General features: G+C 36.9%; 2 protein-coding genes across 6 annotated transcripts in view; one reads left to right on the forward strand and one right to left on the reverse strand.

Annotated features, from left to right (window-relative positions):
• Positions 1-13,549, forward strand: part of EIF2D (eukaryotic translation initiation factor 2D) — a 32,477-nt gene that overhangs the window by 17,564 nt on the left and 1,364 nt on the right. Inside the window, exons 10-15 of one of the 3 annotated variants that reach the window (XM_083359262.1) lie at positions 2,501-2,659; positions 3,060-3,149; positions 4,416-4,511; positions 6,115-6,235; positions 6,791-6,965; positions 8,077-8,171. In XM_083359262.1, the coding sequence (XP_083215388.1) occupies positions 2,501-2,659; positions 3,060-3,149; positions 4,416-4,511; positions 6,115-6,235; positions 6,791-6,965; positions 8,077-8,147 (712 nt within the window). In that variant the 3' untranslated portion in view covers positions 8,148-8,171. Of the gene's footprint in view, positions 1-2,500; positions 2,660-3,059; positions 3,150-4,415; positions 4,512-6,114; positions 6,236-6,790; positions 6,966-8,076; positions 9,443-13,549 lie in introns of those variants that run through there. The other 2 variants (XM_083359261.1, XM_083359263.1) reach the window with 2 other exon arrangements.
• Positions 9,716-13,549, reverse strand: part of RASSF5 (Ras association domain family member 5) — a 76,035-nt gene continuing 72,201 nt past the window's right edge. Inside the window, exons 6-7 of one of the 3 annotated variants that reach the window (XR_014492084.1) lie at positions 11,602-12,435; positions 9,716-11,210 (exon numbers count right to left, since the gene is read on the reverse strand). Coding sequence is in view for 2 of the 3 variants with exons in the window: in XM_083359275.1 (XP_083215401.1) it covers positions 12,283-12,435 (153 nt within the window). In the remaining variant the exon portion in view is untranslated. Of the gene's footprint in view, positions 12,436-13,549 lie in introns of all 3 variants that reach the window. The other 2 variants (XM_083359275.1, XM_083359276.1) reach the window with 2 other exon arrangements.

The following is a 13,549-nucleotide window of genomic DNA, read 5'->3' on the forward strand; positions in this document are numbered from 1 at the left end:
GCTTTATTTTCTACAGGAAATTCTATAGTGTTTCCTCCCCCACCCATCTGTGATGTCACATAAATATAGCATTATGAAATTCACATTTTACAGTAACTTTGATGAGATCTTACTTGTGCTATACCTTGACAGATGTGATATCAGGACTTTCTACAGTAATTTGCTAGAATAGGCAAGGCTGTACATTAGCTCTGTCATAATAGGTACTTGTGATGTCAAGGGAGTGAGTGAGTGAGTGACTGAGTATGTGTAGGAGGATCATTTAAATTAGTTTTAGATAAGAAATTCACTAGAAATGACATGAATGAAATGTCACTATATATTTTACTCCAGAAATAGATTTCATCAGAATCCAGTCCAGAAAGTTCTATAAAATTGTTTAGTTGGTTTTGTTAGGTGCTTTTCCACCACCCCCAAGTCATTATGAGACTGGTTTGAGACTTTGTGGATTCTTTCTATCTCCTTAATTATAAAAAAATCCAAGACTGCCATTCTATAATATATCTGACAGTTTCATATACCATCATCATGTGCTGAATGCTTACCCTAACCATTCTGGTTCTCTATCTGCTAAATCAAAGAGTAAAACTCTTCTGTTGCTGTAGTATCTAGGAAGTTGCTAGGTAATAAGTATTTTAAATTTCTTATGGAACGATATATTTGTTCTAAATAGAAATCATACAAAATAAAATTTTGTCCCTAATAGAATTTCATATAGAAAGGAAAATATGCATTGAAAAGATAACAAAAGTAAAATATTCAGATGTCCTAAATAAGACTTACCGTAATTTAGAAAATATACTAAAATTGAGTTAAATTTTTTATTTTAAGAACTTTTTTGTGTTTGTTAGTGTATTCCCAGTTGGTGGCATATGAGCAACAATATATTGGTTTAAAACCCCTAAACTAGAGATCCTAGCTTGCACGGAATAGAACAGTGTCAGTATATTTGGAGTAAAATTGGAGTTTGTGCTTTTTGCATACAGGCAAAACCTATTTGTAGCAAATGCAATGTGTGGCTTGGGTATGGCTAAGCTGATGACTAGTTAATTTTTTTATCCTGTTGAAAAACATTATGTGAAATCCATAATTGACCAAAACCATCATAGGCAGTAGAGGTCAATAAAAGAGTTGGCAAAGAAAGCCAGAATAAGGCTGAAGAAAATTGGGGTTTTGATTTATGAGAGGGGATTTCATATTACTAAATAGAGGGTCAAAGGGAGAAGTTGAGATAAGGAAAATTTTGGTCATTAAATTTAAAACATTTGGAAATTAGTTGAAAATAAGGATGCTATTTGTTTAATACCGTACTTAAAAATTAGACCCAAAAGGAAAAAAATGTTATGAATATCTTTATTAACTCAGATAATATATATAATGGGCTTTGATTTATTAAAAAGGATACTGTATTATTAATTAGATGATGGAAGATGGGGGGAAATAGATAATTTTTAGGAAATAGAACAAGATTATACCTAAATAGATAAGATGTGTATTTTGAATATTAGATTCTGTTATGAATTGAGATAAAGGAAACTTTGGTTACCTAAAACCTGGAAATTATAAATATCAAATATTAAATTTGAATATTGATGGGAAACTAAAAATTGGGAAAAACCAATAAGAGGATATTGATTGAATGTAAAGGTCGAATGTAAAAATAATTAAGTTATGTATACGAAAAATTTATTGATAAATGTAATAATACTGTTTTTATTTAGTTGATATAATAAGAACTCTATTAGCTTAAATATGAGATAGTAGATATTAAGGGAAAAAGAGAGGAAATATTTGATGTTGTAGTTTGAGATTTCTACTAAAGATTTTTGTATGTTACTGAACTATTGATTAACCCAGCCACCACGTTGCTTTTTAAATACCTAAATGTAAAATCAGAAAATTAATAAAAATATTATTAAAAAATAATAATAAAAAATCTTGATTTATTGTTTTATAAACAAATAAAGGCTCCCGCTATTACTTCTGTCACGAGCTTTTATGTAGCAGTAATATGAAAAGTAGGGACGTGGTGGCTCAGTGGGTTAGGACGCTGAGCTTGTCGATCAGAAGGTCGGCAGTTTGGCGGGTTGAATTCCCAGTGCCGCGTAACAGAGTGAGCGCGCCTGTTACTCCTCCCAGCTTCTGCCAACCTAGCAGTTCGAAAGCACATAAAAATGCAAGTAGAAAAATAGGGACCACTACGGTGGGAAGGTAACAGTGTTCCGTGCACCTTTGGCATCTAGTCATGACCACGGAGACGTCCTAGGACAAGCGCTGACTCTTCGGCTTTGAAACGGAGATGAGCACCAGCCCCTAGAGTTGGAAACAATTAGCATGCATGTGCGGGGGAACCTTTACCTTTACCTTAATATGAAAATTAATTTACAATGTCTTTCTGTTAAATCAGAAAGATGCATTGATTAGTTTTTGCATGTCAGTTCTAACCATTACAATAATTCTCTGGTTAAATGTATGAAAATAATGTTTCTCTGCATTTCAGCATTAGATCCTTCATAGTACCTGAAAGTGCAACATCTGAAATGTCTGTCCAAGACCATAAAGGTGATGATCAAGAACAACTGTATCATCCTCCTGAAATTATGCAACTTTATGGAATCTCATCAAAAATGGCCCCATTGTTTCAAGAGTCTGGACATAAGTAAGGAATATAAGAATCGGCCACCTAACTTTGTATTATATAATATTAAACACCATCTTACTCTTTGACACAGTGGATCAAGAGTGTTTGGAGATGGTAACACCCCACTGCTTAAAGGAAAGAGTTGTGTATGTCTTGAGTCACTCAGATTCCAGAGTTAACTTAGATGTTTTAGGCATAAATAGAATGGAATAGCTAGACCTTACCAATAGTATTTTCAGAAAAGAATGGCTTACCAGGAAAAATACCTAAAATGTTAATGCTTTTGGAATGCCAATTAAGAGAGTGTTAACTAATATTGAGAAATCTTTAGAAAGTCTTTAGTTTGAAAAAAGCGGGATATTTGCAATTGTTTCCATAATTTAACTGCACAACTAATAAAGTTCTCATTTTTCTCCAGAAAAGGCCATACCCTCTCCAGCAGTGAAGTGAGAAGTGTGATAATCAACTATGTAAAGGCTAATGAGTTGGTTGATAAAATAAACAAAAAGTATGTAAGAAATGAAACCATTGAGGATAGAGATCAGAATATTTGCTTATTGGCTCTATACCAGACATGTCAAACACAAGGCCCGGGGGCCGGATGCGGCCCACGAAGTGGTTTCATGTGGCCCATGAAGCCATCCTGGAAACAGTGAGGGAACGGCCCCCACTGCCTTGGCCCTGGCCCAGAGACCCTCCTTCTGCCAAAGACCCTCAGATCTGTCCCACTCCTGCCCAGGCCCCCATAGGCACCCTTGATGCGAACGATGTAGAGTTGGCCATGCCCACCCAGTAGGCCATATGCACTCTAGCCACGCCCACCCTATAGGCCACACCCACCCTGGCCATACCCACCCGGCCCCTTGAGGGCAACCTCAATGCTGATGCGGCCCTCAATGAAATTGAGTTTGACACCCCTGCTCTATACCATTGGCATGGAATGATTATTACACCGGGATTTTACAAAGTAGCTTTCTGTGCTCATTATATGTTTCTACTTTCAAATCTGAATGTACAGTCCTCCAACTGATTGGTCCCATCCTGGGGCTTTCCTATATCTAGCAATATTAGAATGAGACAGGCATTTTCTGGAAGGCTTATTATTATTATATGATTTATAATCAGAGGTGCTGTTAGTCCTTACTATTACCCATGCACAAACGCATATAAACATACATATAGAGTCAAAAGAGGAATCAGCCTAAAGGCTCTATGTTGCCACAAGCAGACTAGATCCAACCCCTCTTGAATTCTATAAACCTTTATCCAGCACCAAAATAATACAAACCATTAGTTGAGTAGATTCCTGTGCATAGGCATAAGTAGAAATAAATCAATTTAATTGGAACTTCAGATGTGGTCCTGGTCTTTCATGCTTGGCACAGGGCTTGTGAACTTGTACTTTTAATTTAGAAGCTAACTGAATAAGAAAGTCTTTCCTCACGTTTTGACAATAAATGTGATTAATAGGTCTGCAAATCAATAAATTTGTTATTTTTATCATTGCATACACTTTCACCAACAAGCATTCCATAGATTAGTAACTTGTAATCATCTAGTTTATAGTTATCTAATTGATAATTATAACCTTGGCTTGGAAGAAGTCTTTCTATATCTTTTTTTAATTCATCTTTCTAAACTAAAAAAGTAGCTGGCAACTATCTTCTTATTTGTACTTCCCATGAATTTAAACAAACCTGATAAAAATTTAAGTGTTGTACATTGTTGACACTGGCGTAAATCATGATGAAAATGCATTTCTTTTTTATCACAGCTTTGTACAGGTGAATCCAATTTTGTGCGATTGTCTGTTGGACAAAGCAGAGCAAGATGAAATTTCAAGTCTCAAGTGGGATGATCTCCTCAGCAGGTGAGGGGAGACTAGTTCATAGTGATGTTTTATATATTTGATATAGGATCCCCTTATAAAGTATATCTACCTTCCCCAGTCTTGAATCCCCTCTGTTGAGACCATAATTCAAGAATTCCCAATCAGCATGACTAAAAGGTCTGTGATTGCTTTACAAGAAAGAAATGCTTGGCATATTTGTGTCTTGTGGTGTATCTAAGATGATACCCACTGTAAGAGTTACTTCATAGCCAATGACCAGTTAATGGGAAAAGTAGCTGAAATTCTTCACTAGAAGGAAAACAAATCAAAGTGGTTGCACGCGCACACTTTTGAAGCAGCCTTACAAGTTTTGCAAAAGTTGCAGCAGCTTTAATGAAAGAGCTAAGATGCTTCATTCACATTTTATTTTATATAAAACTTCTTGCTTGGATGTTTTGCATACCTCCCAAATTCTGCATGTTGCACTTCTTGTGCAATAGGGACAGTTGGACAACTGTTTGCAAAATAAGATTTTTGTTGCCTAGTTTTTATTTTTTGCCTCTTCACCAGAATAGAAAATAAGAATAGAATAGAACAGAACAGAATAACAGAGTTGGAAGGGACCTTGGAGGTCTTCTAGTCCAGCCCCCTGCTCAGGCAGGAAATCCTATACCATTTCAGACAAATGGCTGTTCAGTCTCTTCTTAAAAACTTCCAGTGTTGGAGCATTCACCACTTCTGGAGGCAGGTTGTTTCACTGATTAATTGTTCTGCCAGAAAATTTCTTTTTAGTTCTAGGTTGCTTCTCTCCATCCATTGCTTCTTGTCCTTCTCTCAGGTACTTTGGAAAATAGCTTGACACCTTCTTCTTTGTGGCAGCCCCTGAGATATTGGAACACTGCTATCATGTCACCCCTCGTCCTTTTCTTCATTAAACTAGACATACCCAATTCCAGCAGCCATTCCTTATATGTTTTAGTCTCCAGTCCCATGATCATCTTTGTTGCCCTTCTCTGCATGCTTTGTTGCTCTTCACTACACTGTTTCTAGAGTCTCAACATCTTTTTTACATCGTGGTGACCAAAACTGGATGCAGTATTCCAAGTGTGGCCTTACCAAGGTGTTGTAAAGTGGTATTAACACTTCACGTAATCTTGATTCTATCCCTCTGTTAAAGCAGCCTAGCACTGTGTTGGCTTTTTTGGCAGCTGCAGCACACACTGCTGGCTCATATTTAAGTGATTGTCCACTAAGACTCCGAGATCCCTCTCACAGTTACTACTATTGAGCGAGTTTCCCAGTGTTTAACCGTGGCAGGTTGGTTTGTTATTACTATAAAATAAACAACCTGCTAAGAGAAATAGTACATTTCATGCCCAGAAATAAGTACTTGTTCTTGCAATATTTTTAATAGCATCAAGCTAGCATTAAATGTTTAATTCTCAGGCTTTGTTTCTTGGTTTACGTATGTACAATGTATGGACTACTCTCAGGGTTCAGCAATCAAGTATTAAATGGATAAATAAATGGATAAATGTAGTTGGCAATTTTGGACATCACGAATGGCTAAAGCCATAAACACTGAAAGATCCATCTTATCAGCTTTTACTAGATAAGCTTACAGTTTCTAATTTACTGGCAGGTGTCTAAACAAACTAGAACCTTTCCATCAGGTAACCTTTTGGGGACAAGAACCTGTTGTGAGAAAAGGAAATATTCTTCCAATTGATGTAACCGTAGCACAGAGATCATCCAATAAAAAGGTAAGAGTCACAACATGAGGACTTCTAAGTAGAAGTCCCAACTGCATTTGTCCAGAATCTATCACTATTAAGAACGTTAATATGCTTGCACAGATCAAGAAATCATTAGTGTCACTCAATGGGTTATAAGTGTCTCTCCCCATATATGCATCCATTCATTTAAGCCACCCAGATGTCATGATAGAGTGCTGCTTTAAATCTGTGAAACTTTTTGAATATTCAGTACTTCTGCATAATTATGACCTAAAAATTATCTGTTCTTCATATAAGTCCTAAAACTAAATAAATTCAAACAAGTTTATAAACCTCTATGCCCCGTTGTATATTTGCTGTCAAATTAGCATTTCTAAAGATAGTTATGTTCTTTTCTAAAGACATGTAAAGTTATGATTAATATGCAGTGAAAAGATTTAAACATCCCTCCCGGGTTGAAATATGCCTACAAAGTAAAGCATATTCACATGAAAGTAATACCCTAAATTCTTAGATACCTATTTAGTGGCAACATTAAAATTAATTTTATAATGCCGGGTTTTTGTTGTTTTTGGCTACTAGGTGACAATAATTAAGAATCTTGAGCTGTATGGTTTGGACCCTCAGGCTGTTGCTAGTACCCTTCAGCAAAAGGTTCAAGCTAGCGCCACTATCGTCGCAATCCCTGGAGCAAAGGACAGATCACAAGTCCAGATACAGGGCAATCAGATCAATCATCTTGCTAAACTGCTGTTAGGTAAGTATCTTTGGTATGCTATAATAGTATTCATAAGTCACCCTCTTTGGAGGAAGGTGGATTCCTGATGACTTCATAGATAGTTCCATGTGGTTTTCTTGGTAGCACCTCAGAACTAGTTTGCCATTGTCCCCTTCTTTTATTTTTACTTTCCAATCTAATAATTAACCCTGGGAAGTCCCCTAAGGATTCCCATCCAAATACTAATGCAACCCACTTTGCTTGTGAGTCCAAGCAAAGTTGCTCAGGTGCTGCCACCTGCTGAAGACACTGAGAATATATTATCAACTTGCCTGCATTTATTTTTGTTCCTATTAGTGGCATCAGAACACAAAACAAAATATATCAAAGGGACATTCACTTTTACTTTTGATCGGAGTGGAAACACATGAATGTTTTTAGCAAGCGGTGATTCCAAAACTAGTTCTGATGCCACTAATAGAAACTTCTTTGCCAGTATATATACCAGTTTGCCACCTTTCTAGTGAACAGCACATTTGTACAGTGCTACAAATTACAGCTGGGTGATTCAATTTCTCAACACTTTAAAGCTGTGTTTCTCAACCTCCCCAACTTTTAAGATGTGTGGACAGGTTGCTGGGTATGAGATCTTGGGAGTTGAAGTCCACCCATCTTAAAAGTTGCTGAATTTAGAAACACTGCTTTATAGTATTCACAAAAATTATTCCAAGTACATATATATTCTACAAAATAAAATGGAATGGCTATTATACACATCATTAGTCCTTTTTATAGTGCTGTGGCAGGTAATCTCTAGATATTGTTGAACTAGTTTCCAATGTCTCTCACCACTGATGGCAACATCTAAGAATCATGATATGATTTCAGATTTTCAGGACGTTTAAAAAGTCTTAGTAAGTTTACGATTGCTTTTTATATATATACCTTGTATTTAGCTCTGGGAAGTCGGGGGGGAGGGGGGAGAGGTAGGGGGGGGAGAAGGGAGGGGGAGGGGGGTTTCAAAGGAAAATTGTATGTTAAAACTTTTCAATAAAAAAAAAAGTCTTAGTAAGCTGCAGCTTCTATTGTGTTGTGAATACTTTGATGCTAAATGTTAAGTGACTAATATTAATATTTGATTCTGTTGCAGAGGACTACCAGATACCTTACAGTTATATCCAGGGTCTTAAGAAAGCACCAAAGACGGGGCGGAAGAAATAGCCAAGCCTGTACCTCAGATTCAGAGTATGTTATAAATATCTTATTCAGTGGAACTGAATCCGAATGCCTTATAAACAAACTATTTTTATTTAATAATTAAAAATAAAGACTTTTCCCAGATAACTTTGAGGGGATTTTTTCCAACCTATCTTTTTATTTATAACTCAGCTTTTATCAGAATAAGATACTAAAACTAAAAGCTAACTTTGCATACTGGTTATTCAAAATGCTCATAGTATCATATAATCAGAATAGAACTCTATGATATCAACAATATAATTAATCCACTTAATAGCTATTTATTTCGAACTGTTTCTACTGAATAAGGATGATAGGAATTTGTACTTTATTCCTGCACCTAGTGCATGGAATGGAATGGAATATTCCTTATTGGCCAAGTGTGTGACAGGACACACAAGGAATTTGTCTCTGGTGCATAAGTATACATACAAACAAGTGATAAGTCATAGATCATAAATCATGCAACACAATCATAAATCATAAGATACAAACAAGTGCTAAATCATAAGATACCAGTAGGAGAAGGTAGTAGGAAAGATGAGAAGATGAGAAGTTTGCTACAAGGAAAACTGAAAAGATGAGTCAAGAAAATACCAAGATGGCCAACCTTTTCATTGGAAAAGCCTAGAGTTAACTTTTTAGAAGTTGATGGCTGCAAATGGGTAGACCCGCTCAGGTATATAAACAGGGATAGTTTTAAAAAAGCAGTAATCAGGAATTTTTTTAAAAAAAAATTGTGAAATGCCTATTATAGAGCTTTCACAATAGTTTTCATGTGTTTTCAAGCTCAGCCAGTTTTTACAGGTTATAGTTTGAAAGGCTACCAAGGACTGCAAAGAGTGGAGTCATAGAGTGCAGAAATGTCCCTTGCCTTAAAATGTTTCATAGCTTTATATCCCACTGTTCCTCAGGGGTGTCAAACTGCGGGCCGGATGCGTCACACCAAAACCGCACCCACCCCAATGCCTGCAATGGGAAAAAAGTCACAATACATCGCGACATGTCACATGACGTTGCGAGTTTGACACCTGTGCTCTAGGTGCTCAAGCTGTTTCCCACAAGAGCTGGGAAGTAGCTAAACCTGAGAATGTGATTGGCCTGACTTGCATGGATGACTTGAAATTGGATTTCCTCAATTTAGCACTTTAACTGAATCTTACCAGCTTTTAGACCATTATTTTCTCTCTCTCCTTCATGGCTGCGGAATAGCTCTGTGGAATCACATGCAGTGGATGCAGTATGGACTCAGAGGCAATTTGGTCTGTGCATTGACGATGATCTAAATTGTGTGGTTTATTGGAATGTGTTTGTTGCTCACATAGAGGTAGATGAAATGCTTGAATATATAGGATAAATCAAAAGGAAATGGTACCAGTAAAGCTACATAGAAAAATAAAGTCTGAAAGATTTCTGTTGGTAATCACACTGGGAGAGAGGAAGTTCAGGATAGAATGGTGAGTCAGTGAGGTAGAAAATTATATCTCTGTTAAAATTAAAATATAACATTACTGATGCTTCATGAACCCAACACAAAAGAGTTAGGGAACAACTCTTTATTATCCGACATCCTTTATTTTTAATAGTTTCTTACACAGTTTGCATCATGTAACCAAATTGAGAAGGAACTTTAAAAAAAGTCAGATGGTGACATTAAAAAAAGTCACAGGGCTGAAACAGTAGTAAAAATAAGTTACAGCTTTGCAAAAATGTATTCACTTTGCCCACATAAAAGCTTTCACTAATTTCATTCTATACAGACTGTGTATATGTTTGTAGCTGACTATTCTGAACAAAAATACACACACACACTCACACACACAAACAGATGCAAGCAACATAATATACTAATAAACAAAGGCACTGCTAGCAGTAGTCTGCGCTTTTTAAGTAGGGGCCTCCACACCTAAGGCTTCTGTTCTACCACAGATCAAATGGCTCTGCATTTTCTCCCAATCTAAGCATCATCTTTTTTTTCCTCAGCTTAATGCCCCTAGCTATATAATATTTTTAAAGGAAAAAAAACCTACCTGCCTATATACAGGAGGCTTAGTCAGCAGCATTAACGTCAATTGCATAAGAAGCCATGCCTTCTACAGAAATGTTCAAGACATGCCAAACAGCAGGAAACAGTTTTCCTCCCTCTTTGATGAAAATAAAATAGAATATATAATATCCCTCTTGGAGAGAAGATCTTTAACGACTTAACAAAACTAACTTCACTCTTCCTTTTCTCTGACTATGCAGACACAAAAAAACCTCCTGGGGTTTCACATTTTTTGTTTCATCAACCATTTCTGCAGTCCTGAGGAAGTTAGTGTGTAGCTTTGCTTCAGCATGAACTTAAGTTAAATTTGCTCCTTGCTTTTCCTGTTTGATTGATTTCTTTTAATTGCAAGATACACCTCTACACATCTTTTTCCCTTCATATTCCCTCCTCCCCACCCCCACATGCTTAAAGAATCTTCAAAGAAGGCTTTGTCGGGTTCTGACAACTGATTAACTCTTGGCCTAATAAAATTAGAGTCTTGATACTGGCTTAATTATCAAATTAATGTAAGAGGAATGATCCTGTTTGTTTTAAACAACAGGCTAGTATTTGCAAAGCAGGACAAAGGGAGCCTCAAGTTTGCTCAGTCATCTGAGTCAAGACATTTGCAAGCTGCACTAAATGGCTCCTGCATGCTTAAGCTAGCCCTCAAAGGGGAAATACATGAAACCTAGTTTGACTCAATGAACTCTGTTTGAAAACATCCTCAGAAAAGGGTGGGGCAGGAGAAAAAAATGAAGGAATCATTTGTCTCCATCCAACCTTATAAACAGAAGAATAAAGAATGCCTCATGTCCTACATCATCTAGCAAACTGCAGCCAGTCACACCAGCCACTCCAGTGCGAGACAATCCAATACATTTGTAAGCTGTGCCTGAATATCCCAAGGATATTGACATATTTGTTCCCAGTTTATCCATCCCTATCGTGAGTGTATAATTCAGAGTCGGCTTCCAAATGCACGAGATCATCTTGCAGAAGTTGTTCCCATACACCTGCAATTACATCAGAGGCACAGCGTCAAACAGGAAATTCTATGTAAGTACAGGAGCTTAGATAACAATGCCCATGTTTTTAAGCGCATTGCCCATTTCTCATATTATTTGTTCTATTGTCACATTTACTTTTTAATTCTCCAGTTCAGATTTCAAAAACAGAAACAGAAGAGAGTCAGCTATTTGGAACTTACACCTTTAATCAGGTGGCATGACCCTGCAAGGTGAAAGAGCCAGTAAGCTGAGCAGTTGCAAATTGCTACTCATTTTCTACTACATGAACGTCAGTAGCACCCAAGAGAATTTCCTTTCAGAGGCTTCACATAAATTCTAGGATAATAGGTAACCAATGCTTCCAACATATATTAATAAAGGCAAATATAACAATCACCTGCCAAAGCCTTCAGAACTGGTTCTGCATTAGGGCAAAGGGGGTTCCAACAGTAGGGCTATGCAAAGCCCTGATATCAGAATCCTAAAATCCTAACATCAGAGGGATTTTTCCCCCCAAGAAATGTACTCTTTCTCATGTCCACAGCCATTCCTGAAGTCATGCTGATATTCTGCCACTTCCTTGGCAATTGCTCAGTTCATTTTTCTTGTGCAACAACAGGTTTGGCATATCGTGTGTCTCACTTAGACTAAAGTTGTTCTGTTTGCTGATGGTTATGTGGATGAATTGACCACAGAGAACACATTTATACTATACATGTCTACTGCACGTAACACAAATCCACAGGTGAGGTATCAGGATGGCAGGAAGGGGAGACAGCCATTTCAGTCCAGCCTTAACATTTGTACAATAAACCAACCAATAAAGTAGACATTCAGCATCATTGCAGAGTTTCCTGGCAGTACGACCATGGAGAAGGAAAAGCAGCCACCGCTTCTGGTACTAGAGGGTCAGTTTCCCTTTCTGTAACTACCAGTTTCTAAGCAAAGCTTGGGTTACAACCAAACTGAAAAGTGTCCTGAGAAAGAAAAAGTTGTTCGGTTTTGTTTTTATTTCTTTTAAATATATTTAATTATTTATTTAGGCTCTAAAACTGAGTTTGTTGCTAGTCATATTTGGTTATCCGGGCTTCCCATTTGCTTCTTTCAAGGCTTCTTGCAGTCTCTGTTTAAATTTGCTGTATTTTTTTTGTACTTGCTGTATTTTGTCTTTTTCTTCTCTTTCTAGTATTAGTAAAAAATTCTGTAGCTCTGGAATAGAGAAGTCGTCCCACTAAGGAAGTAAAAAGACAGAGAGGCTTTAAATGGACAGGGGGAAAATGCTATTGTAACCTGTGAAAGACGTCAGTTGCAACAAATTTAATTTGCCAGAAGAAAACCCCATCCCAAAATAATGAATCCTTTGTAATCCTATTTTCCCTCAAGTCATGAGCTTGCTACTCTGAAACTTTCAGGATAAATAACAAACTACCTGTAGGAAAGATTATACACATTATAGTTTTCTAGCTTTCAACCATAAAAAGGCCCATATCTGCAAAGGGTGATTTTCTAGAATATAGTTTTTTGTTTTATCATCATTTGTGGCTGAAATTCAAAGGCGGTATAGACAGTTGGGTTTAGTTTAAAATAAATAAATAATAAATAAACCTTTATTGTCAAAGTACAACATGTGTACATTGAGATTAGCTGAGCCTCCCACCGTGTGTTCTCTCTCTCTCTCTCTCTCTCTCTCTCTCTCTCTCTCTCTCCCTCTCTCTCTCCCTCCCTCCCTCCCTCCCTCCCCCCCCCCCCCCTCTCTCTCTCTCTCTCTCTGATGGTGGCAAGACAAAGACAAATTACCAAACAATTATTCTGAGTAAAAGCTCAGAAACCCAGAAGCTTTCTAGGAAATAAAAGTTCATTCCTTTCATCATCACCCATGCTGTTACAGTTACCTTAAAAGAATTTATCCTTTACGAACTTTGGAAGACTGGGTTATTTTCAGTTTAAAAATTCTCCCTATAATTCAGAGTTTGGGCCTTTATTTCTTAGGCTGTTAACTTCAAAAACACAGAAAAATGTCTTCCTTGGTGCCTGGTTAATCAGTCTTGTGACACCTGATCATTTAGGTGATCAGGTGTCACAAGACAAAATAATCTTCCTGCAGAGGTCTGTATAATTAAATTTTATTAATCATGTTTAATATTTAAAAGGGGTAATTAAATGAGACATGAAATGCCCTTTGCTTCTGTATTTGCCTCAATATTACACTTATTATAGAGCACAAGTATCTAGTTATGTTTATTATAAGAACCAATAAGATGGGGCATTTGCTTTTTCCACCCACTCAGATCCTCTTCTAGAGATTCAAATCACTGTTCGTGTAATGTGATTCTATTTTTGTGTGT

This window comes from Vipera ursinii, assembly GCF_947247035.1.
Source record: "Vipera ursinii genome assembly, chromosome: 3".
Lineage (NCBI taxonomy): Eukaryota > Metazoa > Chordata > Lepidosauria > Squamata > Viperidae > Vipera > Vipera ursinii.